At 39.4% G+C, this 22,730-nt stretch overlaps 1 protein-coding gene across 3 annotated transcripts in view; it reads right to left on the bottom strand.

Moving 5' to 3' along the window:
* PHAF1 (phagosome assembly factor 1) overlaps positions 1 to 22,730 on the bottom strand; it is a 37,545-nt gene that overhangs the window by 13,790 nt on the left and 1,025 nt on the right. For all 3 annotated transcript variants that reach the window (XR_007206315.1, XR_007206314.1, XM_048316455.1), the window contains exons 3-9: positions 18,307 to 18,389; positions 14,416 to 14,499; positions 9,730 to 9,773; positions 9,357 to 9,436; positions 4,758 to 4,852; positions 2,175 to 2,272; positions 462 to 574 (exon numbers count right to left, since the gene is read on the bottom strand). Coding sequence is in view for 1 of the 3 variants with exons in the window: in XM_048316455.1 (XP_048172412.1) it covers positions 462 to 574; positions 2,175 to 2,272; positions 4,758 to 4,852; positions 9,357 to 9,436; positions 9,730 to 9,773; positions 14,416 to 14,499; positions 18,307 to 18,389 (597 nt within the window). In the remaining 2 variants the exon portion in view is untranslated. The remainder of the gene's footprint in view (positions 1 to 461; positions 575 to 2,174; positions 2,273 to 4,757; positions 4,853 to 9,356; positions 9,437 to 9,729; positions 9,774 to 14,415; positions 14,500 to 18,306; positions 18,390 to 22,730) is intronic.

Raw genomic sequence — 22,730 nt, 5'->3', positions numbered from 1 at the left:
GTAGTCACTTGTGGCATTTTTTAAAGCCTTCCAAATTTAATCACAAAAATATCAACATCATAAAGCTCCCTGGAATATCAGAAAATGCACATACACAAGGTTTCTAGGTTTGTCATGGGGGTTTTCTAGTGATGTACTGAGAACAGTGATCTGTTTTCTTCTACACATACACCTGGAGACAAATTCCATTTCTGCAAACAGATTCTAAGGACTTGGAACATGTAAAGACGGGGCTCCAGTTTTCAGTGATTTCTCCAGGGTCAGGAAAATGCAGCAGCAGGCAGATTCATCTTCACAAAGATTTAACTGGGTTTTGCTTCCAATAGTTCAAAATAAGGTAGTTAGAACACTTTGAGACCACCTATTATATCATCACAAATAACCTGTGCTCAGTTTATACAGGTTTATCCCTCCTCTCCTGAGGAGAACAACCAGTGCAATGTTCTGAGTGTCTCCAATACCTGCAGTGAGTAGGCGAAGCCGTAAACCTGAGGGTCCAGTTCCATCTCGCAGAACGTCGACGTTCTCGGTGTACACATTCCCGAGGAAACAGCTGAGAGGCATCAAGGGAGCCCTGAAACCAATCACACAAAATGTGCATAGGATTTGCTTCATCTTCAAATTTTCCTGTAACAAGCTGGTACCAGTTCACTGGAACAGAGCACATTAATTTTGACAAAGCTGCGTGTAACTGAGACTGCAGATTAAAAGCTGTATTATACAGAAGGATCAGAAAGCATGGGGGGAAAAAAAAGAGGAACAAAACAGCACTCAAATGCAAGATCTTTATTATTAATGAAGAAAACAGCAAGTTTCAAAGACTACAGGAATTAAGGAATTACAGAAACTGTACCTAGCCTTTGGATATCTCCTATGAGGAAATGTCAGCTCAGATTTCTCTTGGGGAAAATGGAAGTGGTGGAGTTTTTAAAGCTAACTAAATCCTTGAACTAGGCGTATCATCCAAATGCAGCAGAAGAACTTTCTCCATGATGCTCTCACTGCTCTTGAGAAGGTACTTCATAGCCCAGAACATGAAATCGGCTTGTGCCAGTACACCAAAGGCAACTGTGCTGCTTTACTGGGAAAGTTCTCAATTTAATTCAGCAACAATATTATTTTAGAAAACAGTAACAGCCCCAAGTAAGATAGCTTTAATGGAAAGGCCTGTGTATTAGCTTGTATATGCTCCCTAAAATTCACTGTTCTTACGTCAGTTCCTCCTCTGGGTGAATGACAAGCTTAAAGCTGGGCTTTGAGCTCTCTCTCACACACACAACAGAGCCCCATGCAACAATCAGTGCTTTCACTAAAGCTCACCATGTCACAGACGGGCACAGACAACAGCATTTTTCTCAAGTGCACTTATTTCTAATTAGGAGACAATGTCTGCATAAACAAGGCTCCCTCCCTTCTGAGCAGTAATCCAAGGATGTGTTTATCTCCCGCCCTTAAAACTCAACTGTCTCTGCAAAAAATACCACTTTATCAGTTTGGGTATTTCTAAGATTAGGTATCTCAGAATCTTGGAATGGTTTGGGTTGGAAGGGGCCTTAAAAATCACCTAATTCCAGCCCCTCTGCCATGGGCAGGGACTCCCTTCCACTAGGCCAGGCTGCTCAAAGCCCCATCCAGCCTGGCCTTTATGACAGTAAGCTCAGTCAGGTACCTGACATACATTGAATATATGGTAGATTATGCACATGGCATATTTTATTATTTTTGTTAGCAAGAGAGTTTAAGACCCTTGATAGGGCCCTGCCATGACATACATATTATCAATATGCTACAAACTTTGAGTGCCTCCACCAAGTTTGATTTGCTTAGGGAGAGGTCATTAGCACACAAACAAAATGTAGAGTAAGAATAGCCTAAACATATCTTATTAAATTCACAATATTTCCTACTTTAATTAATTCATTTTCAGGTCAATTGAACTTACCTACTACAGCTGAACCAAGCTGATTTTACAGCAACGTAAATCAAACCAACATTTGATTACAAGGTCTGAGGACAACACCCACAGAAATTTGACTGAGGTTGATATCTTAAGGCATTCCACACGTTACCAAATAAACAGAAGACCCAAACTGAACTAAAATAATATACAATTATATTTAGCAATGGCAAAACACTAAATAAATGATCAGAAGAGCACGAGCAGCTGCACGTACTTGGTATCCTGCAGGCTGTTTCCGTTGTAGATGTACATACGTTTCACAGTCGCGCCATGTGGAATTTGCAGAGAGGCCAGACCATGGGCAAAGTTAGGCTGTGGAAACACAAAATCATTCTTGTTATACAACACAGCAGACACTTCAGCTCAAGGTCAGAAATTGCTTTAGAGATGCATTTTATGCTTACCAATTCAAGTAAGTCTCCAGCCAAAGACAAAGGGGCAAAATAACAGAAAAATCTAACCTTCTAGGTGGTGTTTCTTTGTATTTCACCACTAATGGATTCCTGAGCTGGGGTGAAACACTCACTATGTTTATTCATCAAAAGATGCCATTAGTCTGACAATTAGCCACTGTGTGTACTGAGAATTCAAGTTTTTCCTTGGTTTGATCACCGGCAGCTAGAAATTTCCAAGTATTTGTGCTGATACACTGTATTTAAGGTCTAAGAAATCATCTGTCTTAAAGGAAAACTTCCCTTTTTTGTCTCCCACTGCAAGTATTTCAGCCTTTTAACATTTTTGCTGGTTTGCAAGATGCCCTTATCTGATGAACAGAAACTTGTTCATTAAATAGATTTTCCACTCTCCTTATCACCACATTCTTATACATACTGTTTTGACAGGGGTTTGAGTGCTCTCATCAAGTAGAAAGCAGGCTAAGGAAGTCAGACTGACTCTTACTGCACTAGAAGAAGGAATTTCTTTCCATTCTGAATGTGACAGGACATTCAAGACCAATAATATACTTTGCTGACATCATAAAGAAAAAAAACCTATCTTTGTCACAAGTAGTCAACAAAAACAAGATGCACAATATGCAAACTGTTACCTGGTCTACTTTAGCAGGACATCACATAAGGTAACACACACACATGAAAAATTCTTAGGAAAAAAACTAACCCAGAACAATGACTTTCACTGCTGTAGGTATTAAGAAGGGAACCTCCACTACTTAGTAAATCTAGAGATGTCCCGATTTCAATTCTCTTCCTGAATTTGCCTAGAACATTAATACCTTTTGCTTTTTACAGTAGTCAGACTTCAAATCACTGAAGTGAGAAAAGGTTTTCACATTCTCCTCACTTGCAGCTTGTTTCCAGCTATACAATAAACTCTAAACTTTTCTTCAGTTTTTCCATTTCCATAAGCAGAAGATTACACTGCTTTGCTAAGTAGCTTAGCATTCCTATACAATCTTCCCTGAACTTGACAGATTTCGACATACTCAAATTTGACTTCACTCTGCAATCTTTTCTAATGTTTGTCTCTCAAAATCTCCACAAATACTTGTCTTTCCTAGGGACTGTTTCATACTACTCTGTTTCCTAAACAATCCTACTGCTGCCTATTCCTGGGGAGACTTTGGCATTACACTCTGCAAACAATATTTTACTAATCTGACCAGAACACTGAATGAGACACTTAGAGAATGCAAAATTATTTTCTCCACTGTTCTAGCAGTTTTGTTTTAATATTTTGTACTTTCAGGTAGTCCTGCAAGGAGCAGGGAGTTGGACTCAATGATCCCTACAGGTCCCTTCCAACTTGAGATATTTTATGATCTTTTCAAATCTTTGGTGTAACAATTGACTTTCTCAGTAGCTTGGCCATTTCATTCATCAATGCCCTGGGAACTCCTGCATGAAAAGAAACTACTCTTTGTTGGGTCATTCTTTTTGTTTGGTTTACTAGGTTTCTATTCACCTTCCAATCTAAAACCCAACTGACCTTCCCCTACTGCTAAACAATAACTTCCCCTGGTTACCCCTGTGACATGTCAACCACAACCACTAAAGCACTAGGCTGTGACAAAGAACATGTGTCATCATGTTGGTTAATTTCTTCCCCTTTGTTTTGGCTCTTTATATGCTCCTTTATTTTAATACCATGCTTTTTAACTGATAAACCCAGATTATACAACTGAGAGCTTTTCCATCCTCACACAAAACAAGTTATACATACATTTTTGTTAGTACAGAAGAAAACTACACAGGACCTGATCTTGTTTCCATTTTAGACAGTGATTTACAAAGATTTCAGAGAATGCAGTAATGCATTTAATTATTCAGTAACTCATCCAAACATTTGGTGAATATGCAAACAGGCATTACAAAAAAACCTCACTCATTTGGCTTGCTAAAAGCACTCATACTGAAGGACACTTAAGATGAAAATGTATTTTATGAAGTCTATCCTACTTTAGTTGCATAATCACTTTGATGAGATTCAAAAACATCTGATAAAAGAACAGCCTCCCAGTAGATTGCTTAATATTTATGTATTTGCATAGAGAGCACTCATATTTTTAGAAAACTCCCTTCACCAACAGAATTGTTAGTCCCAGTTCATGATGCAAGCAAAACCCCTAAGCACATGCCTTTTGCCAACAGGAAGTAAATTTTTAACTTTGAGATGGTTACATAGCATTAATAAGAACACAACTGAGGGGTTCAATTCCTTCCAAATTACTGGTTCCTTTTGCTTGCAAAAGACAGCAAGACACAATTAGGTGATACTTTGCAAGTACCATAGAGGTACTTGCAAAAAGACCATCCATTAACTAAGAATGATTGCTCACCTCGTACTTCGGGGTTTCAGTCCAGGAGTCTAACTGAAAAGAAAATGACAGTCCTCTGAAATTGAGGTGAAAGAGTTGCTCAGCTGAGTTATACACTAAAAGGGAAAAGAAAGAAAAAACAGAGTTACCAAAATAATCTAAGAATTCTCCAGTTGATATCTAACAGCACCTTCATCACCTCAATGAATTTGTTACATCTGAGAATGCAGGAGGAACACAAATTACACAGGACAGTAACAGCTTTACTTTTAATTTGATGCAGTAAAAGCACAGCAATAAGAGAAACCATAAATTCATTACAGTTGCCTCTGCAAGCCTGCAGGCACTACCTTATCCCTAACAACACAATTATACAGTATGACACAATCAATTATACCTTAATATCTCTAAAGTAGTTTAAATAGCCACTACTAGTACAAAACAATTCTGTTCAGTGTTATGTAAAACATTGTACAGTATTAACCAGAAAGTCTTTGAGAGAGATGTGCACAGAATACTGATAATTTCCTCTTTCACACCACGGGGCAGCACAAAAAGGGAGTTCAAAGGAGAGCTCACCCCGCGACCTGCACTTCCACCTCTCCTCCCAAGAGGAGCTCCCATGCCCCAATCAGCTCCATGCATTCCCAGGTAACAGCACAAGGAGGAAATGCTTCAGACACACAGGTCCTGGGCCATTTACAATGCTAATTAAAAATAGCATCACCAGAAACAGCAGCCAACCAGTCAGCTCTGACAAAGAGCACTAATAAATTAGAGCACACACAGACTTCCAGCTGTCACCACATCACGAGATGTCCTGATTCATTGCAATCAATTGCACAACATCAACTACAAACAACAATAAATGTCGTCACAGCACTTACTCTAACAAGACATACTGTTTTCTGAGACTGTGGAAAGATTAAAAAACAATCCCGAAGACTGAGAACTTGGGAACTGTTTTGGGATTGATTTTACAAATTTCAACCTGTGCCCTGTAGCCACTGGGGGAACAGACTGTTCTCATAACACACAGGAGCTGACAGCTTGAAAACACCAGGGGCTAAAAACAATAAAGAAACTCTCTAACAAGAGAAGCTGCTTTCTTCCATTTTACCAAAGGAATACCAAAGGTTCAACATTCCCTTTTTTCTTAAAATGTTATATTTAAAATGACATAGCATAGAGAGAAAATGCATACAAAGAAATATTTTATTCTCTCCCTCCCACAGTGTCTTCCAAATATTCAACTTGAAAGACATATCACAAGGTATCTGGACAGTGCCAGGCCACCCAGGATAGAAAAATAATAGTTGAGCAATAAGCATTAAGCTTTCAAAAGTCATCGTTTGCCTTTTCTGCAGAATGTGCTGGCTAAGAGTCTTTTCCACGCTTGTCACTGAAAGGAAAACGTGTGGAGAGAGGGAAATGTTTTGATCGGCAGGAAAATTACACAAATCACTGTCATGTGATAAATTATGATACATCTTTTCCAAAGGCCACAGCCAGCTGAAGAATTATTTTTCCCCTAGTCATGCCAAGCGTGATATCTGATTATACAAATCGCATCAGTTCCCATCCCCTGCAATGTTTGTTGATGCTTAGGTTTAAAGGGCAAGGAATTTTTTTATTCTTGGGAAGTTCTCTCATGTCTCCCTCAAAACCATAGATCACAACCACATGACTGAACAAGTAAGGCTTTTTTTAATTATTACTTTTAACATTTTTTTACCGAACAGGTACCCTGCTAATTCCATTCAAAATTGCTGATAGAAGCAAAAAGACTGCTTCTTTGCTGCTGCACTCTGAGTGGGGGAAAGGGAGGAGGTTTGCCTTCCAGGAAGGCAGCAGAGTATGACCAGCTGGGAAATATTTCTCTAGAGCTGGAAGGACAAAGCCACCAACAGCAGCAAGGCTGCAAAATGGACACAGCTTTAGTAAAAGCAGAGGCAGATCCAAAAGTCAGTTCTTACGGGAATCAAGCACAAGACTTTTCTGGCACCTTAGGGGAGCGTGGGCCACTGCTGAAGTCGAGTTAGAGAGCTAGAGCACAGGAACCCCCTCCAGCTTTGCAAGGCCCCTGTGGTAGGAGGGAAGGAGGTCTTCTTCTTCTTCTACCGTATGACTTGAGTTGAACCCTACAGCCCTGATCCTTGCTGAACGGCACTTCGGCACAAAGCCACATCCATGAGGACTCAGGACAGGATGTGGTTTCAATAGAGCCACTGGCAAAAGCAAGCACTTCCCAGCAGGAGGTCAGGTCAGAGAATCATGGAAATGTGGGATAAAAATCTTGGCTTTGATGAAGCTGTTGACCTCCAAAGTGGTTGTATTTCAGTAAGCCCCATGACAAAGATACTGCAATGTTTCAAACTAATGTTAGCCAAAAAGTAATGAAGCTGGTTGATTTTTCTGATGACGCTTCTTTTTTAAAACCACTGATCTGGCAAAACCAAAAATGCTCACTGAAGGTCGGTTTCAACACAAAACTGTTGCTAACCTTTTGAAATTTATTTTGAAACTACCACTGTATCCTGTTGCAGGAAAGTTCTGCTGCAACCACCTTGGTTTTAAGTGAAAGACAACATTTTGAGTGAAATTCTAGTGGAGGTTAACAGATAAACAACAAAATACTTTTGAAGTGCTTGGGGGTTTGGAGGAATACTAGCACAGAGAAGTAAAGGGATGGTTATGTTCCCTTCATTCATGAAAACATTTGGTACTTTGGTCACATGAGGAAGAAGGTTTCTCCTCCCACCCCACCTCCAATTTTTGTGGAACATGAAAACACAATCACCATCACTCCCACATGCTGAAAACCATTCCGGTTTTTTGCCTTTTCTGTTTCAGAAAACACAAAGGAAAAAAAAAAGAGTTATCAAAAACTTGTGTTGCATAATACAGTTCAAACTGGTTGTGACAGGCAGCTTAATACAGAGCATTTACTTCTGCTAAGTAGGCTGTTAATGCAAGAAGTATTTTTCCAATGAGGAAACTTGAATAAGCAAATGCACTAGTGAAATGGTAATAGAGGCCAACATTTTAATAAATACATTTTCTTATCTACATGTCACTAGATGAAAAGATGTTATGAAAAACTATCACCAGATGAAGCAAGCATGCAAGTTTTCTTAATTGAATATGACAGGTGCACAAGATCTGCAAATTCAGCACAAGGACACATGGTGCCAAACTATGTTTTTAAGTGCTTGCATACTATTTTATGCAGTAATAAAACATGCTATCACTACCACAGGCAATGCTTATGGCTAGATATGTATTTTTAAAGCTCATAATATCACAATTTTGGAAGTGCTCCACCTCTAAATATTTGCAAATAAACTATCATCATGGAACAAATAAAAATTATAAGCCACCCAGGACATGGAAGCACTTTTACCCTTCTTAACTTCTACAGTCTCTTGTATATACCATTTCCATAATCAATTTAACCATACATTTCAGAGTTTCTGTCTAAGAGGAACTGTTAATGTCAGGACCAAAATTTAAAAAGGCTAATTCTGGTCCTTGGGGTATTACAGCTAGAAATGCTCCAAGCTTCATTTATCTCAATCTGATATTCATGTACTACTAGAGGCTTTTATGCAATGACACTGATCTACCCACATGGCCCTCCCCAGTTAATAAATCCTGTTCTGTAATGTGCAAGAGATTGTCTGCAGAGAGCGGAGACAAAGGCTGGGTATGCAATCACCATCCATCACAAAGAACACTCGCCTGTTTGGGATCAGCCTGACTACTGCAAATGGGCAGACTTAAGCTAAAAATAGAAAATGAGGCTCTGAAAATGATATCTTGACTATATGGAGTTAATGTTCTTCCTTGCTGTGCCAGTTTGTGGCTCCATTTCTTGAAAGTTCCCCGGCAGTTTAATTATAAATATCCTCTTCAAAGTTTCACCACTGGCTTATTTTCATAGCCTAACAACCCCCTGAAATACACTCTTCATTTTCACATATAAACAAGGAGCTTAAAGATAGTCTTTCTCCTGCTGCAGAGGTGGTGAACAGCCAAGTGGCTGTGCAAGAGTCAGCGTGGGTTCAGCCAGGTTAAACAAACTTATTCTGGTTCTGCTCATGCTGCACATAGACTGACTTCACACCTCCCCAGCTCAGATTTGATCCTGCCTAGCAGGGGTATAACCACGTTCACAGAGCATGGAGACTGAGCAAACAGCCCTGGGTGACTCTGCACAGAGATCAACTCAAATGTCTGTGCTCATGGGATACACAAGGCCTAAGGCTGCTTGAGAGCTGACCATGCTTAAGGATGTGTAACAACAACAGCATCAACAACAAAGCTCACAGTTTTCTGGTACTGGCAGTTCAAAACAGATCATTACTGACATCTGAATACACCACTCTGTGCCAGTGACTCTCTGCCTCACCATTCCACTTTTAAAAGAGAGTCACAATTGAACTGACAGTACATTTTACATGATCTCCCAGCTATAAGAATACGACCATTCTGGAACACAGCTTCACATCCTATGACAACAGAACTGCCTACACATTGCTCTAGGCAGACATACTGGAAAGGTTTCCTAGAAAGAAGTCTGTCAGGCTAGGTGTGCTTCTCAGAATTTTTTTGGCTTACCTCCTGGATGTGTTGCTCCAAATGACTGATCAATTTGTTCTATGGTTGGAGCAATTGCCTGAGAGTTAAAATGGACACCACTGAAAAAGAAAACAAAATTAATCTGCCTGAAGGAAACCAAACAGATGCTACAAACATTTACTAATGGCAATACCACATTTAAATTGTAAGAAGTCTCCAAGACTGAAGAGTAAACTGGTAATTTAACTGAGTGCTATGTTCAAGAAAGAATGATTATGCACATTACTTTATAACAGCTATTTTTGATTTTTAAAAAGAATAATTGAAAAAATGAATTCAGGATTTAAAAAAAAAGGAATAAAACCAGCCACTCTAACCAAGAGTAAATCATGGGAGGTCTTAAATCACTTACCAATATTTTAACTTCACCTTAGTCAAGTCATAAACTTCAATCACCTGAAACACAGGAAACAGAAACATTGCCATAGTTCAGACATTTGCAAATCATTAGAGGCAAATCCTTGTCAAACGGCAAGAGTAGCTAGTGCTGTTTCCTCCCCTTCTTATAGAACTCTGTCAAGATAAACCTCAGTGTCAAAGATCAAACTTCAAAAACTGACTCAGCAACTGCACATCTGAAATAAGGACTGAACAACTCTGGGTTCAGGAGAGAACCCCCATATCCCATGTACATCAGCACTGCCTGCAGGAAGAAATATTTTCACTGACACATCAGTATTTTGATTTCTACAAAGTTTACTCTTAAATTCAAAGAAAAGCAATAGCAAGGATTAGCTAATTAGGGAATCCTCTGATGAATGTCAAACAATGGGCCATTCCTTGGGTTGCTCCTATTACCCTGAAGAATGCCTGTGCAAGGCACCAAGTTCTAACACTGACTGCACTGCTGTAACTTCCCAGCTCTTCTAAAGTAAAAGATGAACACAGCAAGACTTAGTAATGGTATTCAATTTCAATTATACATAAGGTATCTTGCAACCTCGCCAAGCATTAGAGAGGACAATCAGAAGAGCAGGCCACAAAGAATCAGGGCAAGCCATCATACCCAGTTCTGATAGTTACTAAATCTTGTAGACCTTACTGAATATTCCAAGGAGCCTTCCTCTCTGCAGAAAATATTAGATACGGATCCTTTGTTCTGAATACATCACTGCAAACATGCATCTGTGACTGATGTCATATGATTTTTATGACTGTCACTGGATTTTGAGGCTACACTGGGCTTTAAGCAGATGATTTTTGGCAAGTAGCCATGGACAAATGCAAGCTTCTTCCACCCTACATACATGTTCCAGTGTCAGCAGAAAAAGAAAATACGTACAGCTCACAACCACTCTAAAGAAAAGGTAAAACACAATTTTGTTTTGTAAAATCCTCCAACAAATCATTGGCAAATTCAGACAGGACTCACTCTTCAGTGAGAGAATAAAGCAGAACTTCCCAGGGAGCTTGCTACCAAGTGTGGCTTTAAAGCCTAAAAATATCACCAGCTGAGAAGGAAGTCTTGGTTTTGGGAGATGCCCAGCAAATAACCCTAAATAAAACAACTTGCAATGTTTAAACCACTACCTCTATATATATATTTAGAAAAAAAAAGTCAACATTTAATTGCATTTCAGAATATAAGCAACAAGTAGGGCACAACAAACTAAAATTTGGCAGAACCAACATAAGAGAACAAATACATTTTTCTTCTTAATGAAATACACTTGGAATTATGCTTCTTGGAAAAACCTGGTTATCTAGTATTTTAAATCAAGTGCAGCTGACATGTCCAGATTTCCTTCATTGTTAAAGCCTATTAAAAAACAAAGGCTACTTTCATGAAAAGCTAGGACTGATTTTACTTTTTTTTTTAGTGATCTTGCACATCTTTTCCCTCCACAAAATTTTTTCTGAAAATAGAGAGGACCAGCCCCACCCCAGATCTTGTTTTGCAGCCACTACTGAAGTGCACTGGGCACCCTCCTGAAGTTCTACTGAACAAACTGCACAGCAGAAGACAAAAGGATGAGCTGAACAACCAGGAGCAGTGCACAAGGAATTGCAGTGGCACAAATGTGGTTCCCCCCAAGAGAAACACCCTGACAGCAGCCAACAGGCACCAGTTTGCCAACAGTCCTGTTCCCATGATTCAGATCAACTCAGGTCAACATTTCTTTTTACCAACATCAGAGGAATGAACAAGTGCAACTTAGCAAAAATTAATGGCAAAGGATCTCGTAAGTCATGAGAGTCATAATGAAGAATAGGCCAGAGCACTAGAAAAAAATTTATTTTCTAAATCACAGCAGCTACGCTGACAAAAGGATCAGTGTGATTCTATGTGCAGAGAACATAAACTGAGAAGACCAAGGACTGTTCAGTGATGGGTTTACTACACAGTCAGAAGACAGTTGCCCTAAATGAGGAACAGCTGATGTTTCCTAATATTCCCTGTTTTGATAATTACTACTAAGACTTATAAAAATGTTCATATGTGTATTACCAGCAATAACAGACCAATGCTGTGAAACCCAACTCTTTCTCCACCTCAGAGGGAGCACACATGAGAGACCTTGATGCTAAAATTCCTTCCAGAACCTGGTCCTGGATCTACCAATTCACATTAGCAACACCTCCTGCAATGCTTTGGCTACTGAAGGCAAGTCTTTCCCCCTTCTTCCTGAAAAAAGGGAGGAAACTTCTTAGGAATATTGCTGAGTTTATTCCTGCACCAGCTTCCTTAGAATTGTCAGGACTTTCCATCTTAGTAGCCTGTACTTCAATCTCTTTCACAGCCAAATTTACTAGCAAGTGTGTTTTAAAAAAACAACACACTAAGACAAGAAAGCCCGCCTGATTTTTCCAGTTTTGCGCTGCTGAGCAACACTGAAAACACAGAGTCACACCATCTTAAAAACAGGCATTACTTACTTTACAGCTACAGTATCCTTTAACAAGTCCTGTTGCTCACTTCTGAACTGATCCCATCGAATTTCTTCTAGAAAGCTTTCTGAACACTTTTACAAGTATAAGTTTTCATAGCACTGTATGCATTTACACAGCTTGACTATTCATATTTCAAACAAACAGAAGTGTCACTAGACCACTGAACCACAACATAACAGAAGAGATTGTTTTTCCTGTATTTTTTTATTTTTGAAACAAACCTAGAAACACACACCAGAAGAGTTTGGGGTTTCTATTTTTTCTTTTAAACTAGTTTTTAAACACATTATGGAGAAAGGTGAGAAAAGCTCTTGCTTAGTTCTTAGCACGCTGGGTGTGACAAAATCAGACCCTCAGAAACTGGAGGTGAAGAGACAAGGTATACACTACTTACAGCACCTCAAAAACACTGCAGGATTGCAACATTTCCCAAAGAAGTCAGTAAGGAAGCCATGTACTAGAAATGATTATGCCAGTTTTGAGTTCAGTCTCCTTCAGAATTACATACAGTTGGAAAGATTTCATACAGCTGACAAAGAATTTTCAAGATACTCTCTTAAAAATTGTAAATGCACATACACAGTCTGAATAAATAAATTCAAAAACATGTCAAAACCAAGAATACCATTATTACAGAATGACTTCATGAACAGAAACTACCATAAGGCAATTACAAACAGAAATCTGGGAAAAGAAGTCTTCAGTTGTCCCACAGCTGAGCTCAATTTGAACTGAAAATTTTCCTCAAAATGTGTATTTTTATAATTAATATTAAAAAATTTTAGAAAAATACAAGCATACCATGGTGTTACAGGCTATTCTTAGAGAAATAAGTACTTCCAACAACTAATCTGGGTTGCTATTCAACAATTTCATATGTATGAAGTACACAAAGAGCTTAAGTTTCAGCTGATAGCACATGCTACTCTCCTACGGTAATTTTGGGGATAAAGCAATGGCTGAACTCTGGAGACTGATATTTTTCTTCTGGTTTTATTTTAGATGTGAGTAAAGGGCAGAGGGCTCCACCTACCACTCTTCCAAACCCTGGAAGTATGGATGTGAGCACCATATTCCAGACTTAACTAAACGATAAGCATTCAATTTTTTTAGTATCACATTTAACTCCACACTTCCGCTCTCAAGTGTTATGCAACACAGCAGTTAGAGCAGTTCACTCTCACCCAATTAGCCAATCAACACCTAAACACTTCTGTCACAGTGAAATTTACACCCACCAGGTGAGAACCAGTGACAACTGTTCAGCACAGCTGGTCTGGCTGAAAGGATCACCCTGAATAACTAAGAAGTTACACACAGATATTTTAAAGGCTTCAGTTAAGAGGTTTTCAAAATTTTGTACTCATGTAGTCATACTTCTACAGTCCCACAGCTGCCCATTTTGTATGAATAAAAAATACCACTTCCATTACAAGATACCTTGCAAGGATAAATGCCACGGGAAGGTAGTGACCAGCCTGCCTTTTATTTTGCATCTTAACTACACTAAGCATCCTTGAGAGATGGAGATCAACTCCTGGTCACCTAAAAGCATAAAAGCAGAATTGAAGACATCAATTGCAGGAACCAAAACTCATCCAGAACAAACTGAAATCAGTGCAGGAGGCAGCTGCTCACAAGATGCATGGACGTGGCTTTCTGGGGGGAATCACACACTCACAGCCACAAAAGTACTCTGCAAAGCTAACTTAAATGAAAACTATGAATAGGAGGGAGTTCAACTCCATAAATAAAATGGCAGCCCACATAAAGGAACAACCTGGGCATAAAACAACACTGTCTGGTTTCCATTAATGATGATCTGATTTCAAATCCAAGGCCTAGCTCTAGTAAGGGCCTCGTGCAGCTCCTGTGCACCTTGAGACAAGATGGGCAAGCAAGACCACACTGCACCATCGCACTCCTGTGGCACTTGTACAGTCCCCAGAACAAAGGTAAGGTGTCTTACTTCCATAAACAAAGACTTAAATCCCACAGAAGAACTGCAGTTCAAAATCACAAGAGAGCACTTTATGTAAGACTAATTAAATGTCTAAATGGGCCACATACTTATGCTCTGTTAAGTGTCAATACATCCCAGGGTTTTGGTTTGCAATGTCTGTTTGCAAGAGGGATGTTTTATTACCTTAAGTCTCTGATTGAAAGCATCAAACAGCAGTTTGATTCCATCCTGAGTCAGGTTAAGGATGAGGTCATGGCTAAGAGGTGACTGTAAAACAAAAAAAAGCTGTTAGGCTTTTAATTTCAAGACTTCTTTGTAAAGCTAGGTAACACTGTAAAAGTATAAATTGGTTACTTTGGAAAAACAAAAGTGTCTCAGAAAACAATCATTTGTTCAATTAATAAGTATAACTAAAATATGTTTGGCCAAACCTCTCAACCCCTTCAGTTTCCTTATGAAAAAAAACAGAAGTGCCTGTGTAATATCTGTGCCCTGCAAGAACTCCTACAAGGGTACTTTGTCCATTACTGTAAGTGGGGGAAAGAACAAAAAAACAAAACCAAAAACCTCGAAACAATGTAACTCCCAATCCCATTAAAAACAAACAAACCAACCAGAAACCAACAAAACCCCACCCCGAAAATTAACACTCCCAGTTTAGCATCAGAGACATCATCTAGGGACAGCCTCTGTTGCATTCTTGGTGCACAAAAATACCAAGTCTCACATCAGAACCAGGCATGTGCTTGACAAAAAGATGGTTTTCCACTTCAAAACTCAAACTGTCACAGTCTTTTTCAGGCCTCAAAAGGAAGGCTTCAGACTCTTATGTTGTGAATTTAGGTTTCCTTAGTTACTGTGAATCATAACAACTAAAGGCTTAATTTGCAGTCTGCTGGAGTCAATAGGAGACATTCCACTGGCTTTCCTGGTGTCTGCATAGGCTCTGCGCCCTCTCAGTCTGCTGGGTCACTGGGGAAGCTGCTCTCTGCTCAACCAGTGCAATTCACACAGACACAGTCACTTGGCCCCAGTTCAGCTTTTTGATCATGTACCATCGAAAGCACATTTGCTTCAAAATGCTCTATCCCCCACAGCTGTCTCCTCAGAGGAGAAAAAAGGCTGAATGGCAGGCAGGCAGCAAGATTCATGGCCTAGAACTGCACCAGGCAGTTTCCTAGCAAAAGACAGAATAGGGATGGACAACTGGGGCAAAAAAAGGCTTCTGAAGTGGGCAGCCACACCATACAAGCCCTTTCATGAATTAAGCATAAGCCACCTTACTTTGCTCTACTGGGAGAAGCTCTGGGGTTTGACTGTCAGAAGTCCAATTCTCATCCTCAATTTTCTCACATCAGCACTGTCTTCTAGCCTTGACACTTTCTGAGCATTTTCACGTGCATGTCCCACCCCTTCCCAAACCATATACTGAAGTAATCAGATCCTAGACTTCACAACACTAGGTGAAAACAAGCCATGGGGCTTTCCATTCCCTGTGATGCAGATTTCCTGTTCCTCTGGATCACTGCAATAGCTTTTCCTGAAGCTGGTTCAGTTTGAGCTCATCTTTCCTGAACACCAGTGATCTAGTGGGTAAACTGTCTCCTAAATGAAACTTTCACAACATTTCACACAGTGGCATCAATACCTCACTCTTGCTGACAAATTTTATGGTTCTGTATAGAACTGAAGCAGCACTGCAACAGAACTATAAGCTTGAGATAAAAAGATCTAATGTTGATCCTGACAGTCTTTTTCTAATCCCTTATAAATCTCATTTAGAAAGGCTACAGATAGAGCAAAAAAAACTTGTAATCTTGCATTCAAACACACCAGCAGAGCTGTTCTGCTATGGGATATGCTCTGCATTTGGTTTCTAAACAAAGTTTTCATGAGGTTATTCCAAAATTAATGAGAGCATTACAAGTACTTTTGAGTGGGTGGAAAAAAACCCCCAAACATCTGAGGAAAAGCCTGATAATTAGTACAGCAAATAACTTCTGGTTTATGCTAGCTTATTTTCTAATACATGGAAAGATTCAAGGGCACAAATTTAGTTCATGTGACTTTTAATACACAAAATAGAACCTCAAGTATGAAAGATGATGCCAAGAAGCAACAGGAGAGTTCTTCCTGAAGGAAGCACCACAGATGTGCAGTTATATTGCTAATCTACATAAAGATGCAGGAAAAACTGTTATCACTGAACAATCCCATCAACCAAAATCCAGAGAAAGAAGCTTAGGAAAACAAAGGCAATTAGTATCCCACTTAAACTGACCAAAAAGGAGTTAAAATTCTTTTATTCACAGAAAAGATTCATCAAGCTTTTTTTGGCACAGTTTAGGCATCCCATTTATGTCAAGTTAAAGAGAGCACCGTGGGCAGATCTAATTGCATTTAATTGCCATATAAATTTTTGAAAGGAAATACTCACTGCTGGAGTTCCAGGATCAGAAATTCAGTGCTTTAGACGCAACAGCTTTAAATAACATTTGATCACTGTGCTCAAAGGCATTCTTTTACAAGGCAAAGAGGAAAAACATGAAGGCTGTTCAGGTACAGTTTAGCTAGATAGAAGTTGTGCATGGCAAAGTAAATTTTAAAGCTTTGAATCTTCTAAGAGCTGAGTTCTTTGTGCTCAGCTGCTAATGAAATGCATGGCACTCTGCATGAGGGTGAGGACAGAGCCAGACAGTCAAATGCAGGCCCTGAGCGGTGTGTGAAAAAGAATATCAGGCACTGAATTGCAATAATATACAGAAAAAAAATATAACCAGTAGAACTATTCCAGAAAGTTGAGAACTATTATTTTGTTACACTATGCAGATGCTAAAACATCTTTATATTTATTACATTTTGGGAAAACAAAAAACCCAAACCACTAAACCTGTCTTTGGCAGACAGAAGTTCAGTGTACACAGTCAAGAACAATGCAACTTCCCAAGAGGTGTAAGAAACCACCTCTGCTTGCTAGCACTGAACCATTAATCCTTCCATAATTCTACAATCTGACTGGAACAGGAATCTCATCATTTATCTAAACAACCCTAGAAATAATTCAAATGCACTGTGGTGCACTAAAAACCTCCAAAGAATACAAAAACAAGGAATATGTTCACTGCCAGACGGATGCTCCCATGCATTAATCACATGGAGCCAGATTTGCAATTCAGTCATCACAAAACCCATAAATCCACATAAAGTGAAACAAAAAAAAGGATAATTCATTTAATAACATGAAATATGTATCCAGCACTGAACACCAGAGTCAAGGTTGTTCTTAGCCATTCAGTATTCACTGCAAATGCACAAGGCCTGAATCCTTGTTTTGATACAAACTGACATTGTACAGACTATGCCTTTTTCCTGAAGGAGAGAGCTGTAATTTGCAACATATGAATATCATCCTCTTATTAACATGCATTGCACATAAAACATCTGGAAAGTCAAAATCCTCCTTCGTCCTACCTCCCCTTACATTTCCATCAGAATAACACATTTTACTTGATCTAGCAGAAGGGTTTTGCTTCTAGTCCCCTTCTTGATGGAAGTCAAACATCAGGAACATAACGCTGCTTTATGAAGAATTATTAAAACATCTACAGCTGGTTTAAATCACTGCATCTACTTTCTGCAGACAATATTGCAGATGCAGAGAAAAGGTATGGAAGGTTTTTCATGGGATTCATCACCACTGGACCAAACACAAAAGCAGAAAGTAATGAGTGATTCAGTTCTTTAAACTGCAGCAACACTTCAAAATTATGAAGTAAATAGACTAGAATTAAATTGTCCAGCTAATTACATAACATTTCACTTCTTAAAGGAAAAACTATGCCACTCCTCCACTGCATATACAAAACTGACAGCTGTTAAATCACTGCACTGCTGTGCTGAGGATTATTACATCTGACATGAAATTTATAAAAGCTACATCTCTGATGTGGTGGCAATAATTTGGTGTAATTCAATTTCAAATAGCCCTGCAACTCATACAATACGTACATTAGCACAAAGCATGTCTTAATTCACCATGAGGTGCACTTCCTGCCCAGCCAATGCACTACTCACCTGCTCACTGTAGAGAACCTGGACGTTTTTGATAATGCGACAGTGTTTCTGAAGAATTGCTACAGCCTGAGCCAACGGCATTCCTGGAAATAAAAACAGGTGCATTTCTTCAGTGCAGAGAGCAACTAACGGAGATTTTTAACAGCAAGGTTACACATGAGGTAACCAAACCACCATCAGCAAACACTGAGTTACAACAGAAAGGTATGTGGTCAACAAACAAGCCGACTTAACTCATGGTATCAGCACAGACCTGGTGTTTGGAAACAGAACAGTCATTGTTTGTCTACTAGTTGTTAGGCACAGATGAAAAAAGTATCTCTAGACACAAAATTAAACAGCAAAGTTCAGGCAGAAAAAGCAAAGAGCTTGCCAGAGCCTGGGCACAAAATTTTCTGCTTTTTGGGGTCTACAATCCAATAACTGATAACACAGCCCATATCAAACTCCACTAGAGCTGGCTAGAGCACTCCTCTACACATTCAATAGGCTCCTGAAATACTTTTTATGGCACACACTTTTATTAACCTTGATAAAGTACTGGGTATCCATACCAGACAGATACAAATAATAACATAGAGCAATGATTCTCCTTAGACCTAACAGGCCACATTAACTGCTGATATGGCTGTATTTATGTCAAGGAAGAAATTTTATCTTCTCAGTTTACAGACAAGATATACATACTAAAAAATTTGGTTCAATTGAGGCAACACACTTACAGCCATTCAGCCTCTCATACAATTTCAAGGGCTTTTTTTTTCTTTCCTCAATGTATATCTTATCTTTACAACTATAAATTTTTGAAAGCAGAATGGAACAGCTGATTCTGCAGAAAAAATAGCACCACACCATCCCATCATTTATCACACTAAAAACCTTCGTTGCCTTTCCAAGTGAAATGTGATCACATTCCTGGATTCAAAGCACGCATTTACAAAGCAGGGTTATGAGCTCATAATTGTGAAGTTTTATTTTCATACTAATTGCTGCAAGTCAATTTAGATCAGTTATCTGACACTTTATTTCCATTCCTTGCCCTGTCCTTTTCTATTTCTAGTTTTTAAATGTTAAGAAAGTTGCCTTGATTAGGGAAAATTTACCTCTACACTTTTAATACATTCAAAACTTTTACTTACTAGCTACACCTCTCAAACTCAGACAGTATGTCATGTTTCAAAGCACCTTTTAGACATTATCTACAGTATCAAAGTGAGAAAACTCTCTCCCTTTCCATTTATAACTATTTATAACATACACATCTAGCTCACCATGGGTACTGCTTTAAAGTAATACTACCATAACACTAAAAAAAAACCCCAAAACCATCATTCTCTTTGTCGTGTCCATATAGTGCAGCTTTGCTGAAATGATGAAATTAAGTTTTGGTGAAACAGATGTACAGATTAGAACTACAATGATTCAATTTGCAAATACCATATACAAGTGTCTGCAAAACTGGTTTTCACCTCATCCCACAATCTTGGGGACAATTTGGTTTGCAGCTAGAAATTATACATCAGTAGATGATATTAAGTCAAAAAGAAGAATTATTATTTTAATAACAGTAATGAAATTAAAATGCAGAGCCACATAATAAAGCAGCACTGTTTCCTATTATCTAGGAAGTAGCAGTTGCCTTGTAGTCCAGGCAGCTGAGTTTGAAGATGACAGTTATTATGTATTAATATTTTCAAAATGGAACAGAAACATAAATGGCAGCAAGGAGCTATGATCAAAGATGCTGCTGTAAAAATTCCACATTTCTTAACCTAGTAAAAGGTATGAATCCAGAAAAAGAAGTAAGGTTGACTGAAGAGTATAAAACCCATGTCGTCAGTCAGCATTCATAAAAGACTTGCAGAGCTAAGACCATGAGCTCATTTAAAAAATAAACCAGTGGCACAGGCTGAAGCCCAGCCAGCACCGCTGACAGGGTCCATACTGACGGTGCCAGCAGCCCGTGAGGATTCAGTAAAAAAGCACCCGGTTCAAGTAGTGCAGAAACACCGAGTTCAGGCTGTAGTTCGATGCAAACTGATGCAATCTCGAGCTGGTAAGTGTGCAAACAGATGGCTCATGTGACTCTCTTACTCACAGCTTTCTCAGGCTGCAAGCAAATGGACATGGACTGACTTGGTCCAGTTTTCAGCAACTGAGAATCAAGCAGATTTGGCCATGCAGCTGCTTAGCAAAGCTACAGTGAGCAACTCAAATTCTCCAAGAACAGTTTACAGGACCCAAAATGTGTTGAACAGCCAGTATCCTCCCTTTGCCTCCATTTGCAGAAAGTCAAAGGAGGAATAAAAAAATTGATTCTTTTTCTTCAGTCTTCTCACACACAACATCCCCTTTTTCCTCAACATTCGTCAGCCTTTGCAGTCAAAGAGGAAAACAAAGAATTCTTTTTCCTTTGCTCATCAGTCAGGGGGAATGGGGAAGCAAACATGGTTTCCAGCACATCAGACAGTCAACCAAACTGAGCCATGGCAGTAATGCCCACAAAGACCAGTGCTAGGGCTCTTCTATCACAGATCTTTCCCTTTTCTAAATGCTGGATTGATACAAGCGGCACAAGACAGTTAGTTCTCTCACATACACTGGTCAGGAACATCATGGCTTGAAGCATCAGCCTATGCTAAGACTGTGTGTCTTGAAGGGATGAGGGTAGAGCAGTGAATAAAGATTAAGAGAAAAATACAAGAAAAATCTAAGATGAATCATAACGCATTAAATAAAGATAAGTGAAACTCAGTAGGAAAAGAAAGTATAAAGTGCCAGAGAAATGCAAGTGTGCCTTAGAAATTATACATCTCAAGCACTAACAATACAGCTATAGGCACTACAGAACAAGTATTTAATTGTTCTCCTTTAAAACAGCAGGAATGTAGCCCAAGAGGTGCAGTGGCACAGGTATCTAAACTCAGTCTCGGTTAAATTTTTTTTGCTCTAGTCACACAGTGAGTCAACACTGGAGCCAGAAACAGAATCCAAAAAGTCATGTACAAAATTTTCCTGGCATTTCCCCTCAGTCATCTCCATTGTGGGCACAGTACTGGAAGCCAGAGTCAGCAGCAGTTCAGGAATACTGCCATTAGTTCTGCTAAGAGCAGAGCTAAACAAATAATGAGTAGAACACTGCTGGCAGCGAGAGTCCCATTTACACCAGCACTACCAGCCCCGCTGCCACGAACACAGCTGAACCAGCTTTGTCAGCAGGGACAATCTTCACACAACATCGCTGGTGCAGGACAAAGTTAAGTATCCTAATACCTAGTCAGCCTCTCTGCACCAGCAGGTCATGCTAATTATATATTAGACACATCACATGATGGCTATGTTTACTCCAAGAAATACAGCTGAGTTTCCTCCCTCTCACATCTATGCGTGTGTGTGCGTGCACATAGACAGAGACACTAAAATTTTAACCATGAGACTGCATTAACAGGCTTTCCTTGGGAAAAGGAAAAACATTTTCTCTTTCCTTTTTTTGTTTTGATAAGGAGAATGGAGGGAAGCCAGTTCTCTGTATTTATGAAGACTGTCAGGATATGCAGTTGGAGATTGATTTTCCCCAGGTAACACAGGCACTAAAGGATGGCAGAAGGTCACACAAAGCCGAGAGCACAGAACATTTAGGGTACAAGGATTTCACCAAGATTTCAAACGGTTGGACCTGAGGTGCTATAATTAGCCTCCAAAAGCCATTTAGCCTTGTCTGTAACCACCAAGTTGTACTTGACTGAAGTCACAGCAGCATAAACAGCCCTTTGTGTTTGATTGGTTTCATATTAATTACTCCACAGCACAGCACCACTCCTTTGGTCCAACCCTAGTTCAGGGCAACTGTGTAACAGTGTCTTCAAGAAACAGTCTGTCCCCTCTGTTCCCTTTAAGGAACAGTCTGTCTTGTCACAGGTGACAAGAGCAGCAGCCCAAGTGTAACTCAAGTTCAGGCAGACACAGCTGACACACAGTGCCTTGTTTACATTTGCCCAACTCCTATGACCATTAACTTTACACAGAGCTACAGCAATGATGGGATAGGGAGATAAAAGAGTCCAACACTTATATGTCACACAGCCACTCAGAAAAGCTGACACCTACGGTATTTTCTGAAAGTTTTAAGGACTACCAATATCTGCTTGAAAATACAGGTCACCCAAAGAATCCACACCATCTCATTTCAACTGCACATTTAAGTGTCCTGCTGGAGCACCAGCCAAATTTGCATCAGCTGGGGGAAAGTTCTCGCTCATCACAGTAAGCAGAGCAATAACTGGTGGGGAAGGACTACTCAGCAAGATGAAAAATACAAATGATTAGGGGGAAAAACACTTGTTATCTAACCCTGAGAAGGTATCTCCAAAGTTAACTTTCTCCACTATTTCACAGCCCAACAGCAACAAAAAGAACTTGTGAAA

This window comes from Corvus hawaiiensis, chromosome 12 (assembly GCF_020740725.1).
Source record: "Corvus hawaiiensis isolate bCorHaw1 chromosome 12, bCorHaw1.pri.cur, whole genome shotgun sequence".
In the NCBI taxonomy this organism is placed as follows: domain Eukaryota; kingdom Metazoa; phylum Chordata; class Aves; order Passeriformes; family Corvidae; genus Corvus; species Corvus hawaiiensis.
Note: the sequence above shows the minus strand (reverse complement) of the source record. Positions and strands in the feature narration are given on the sequence as shown.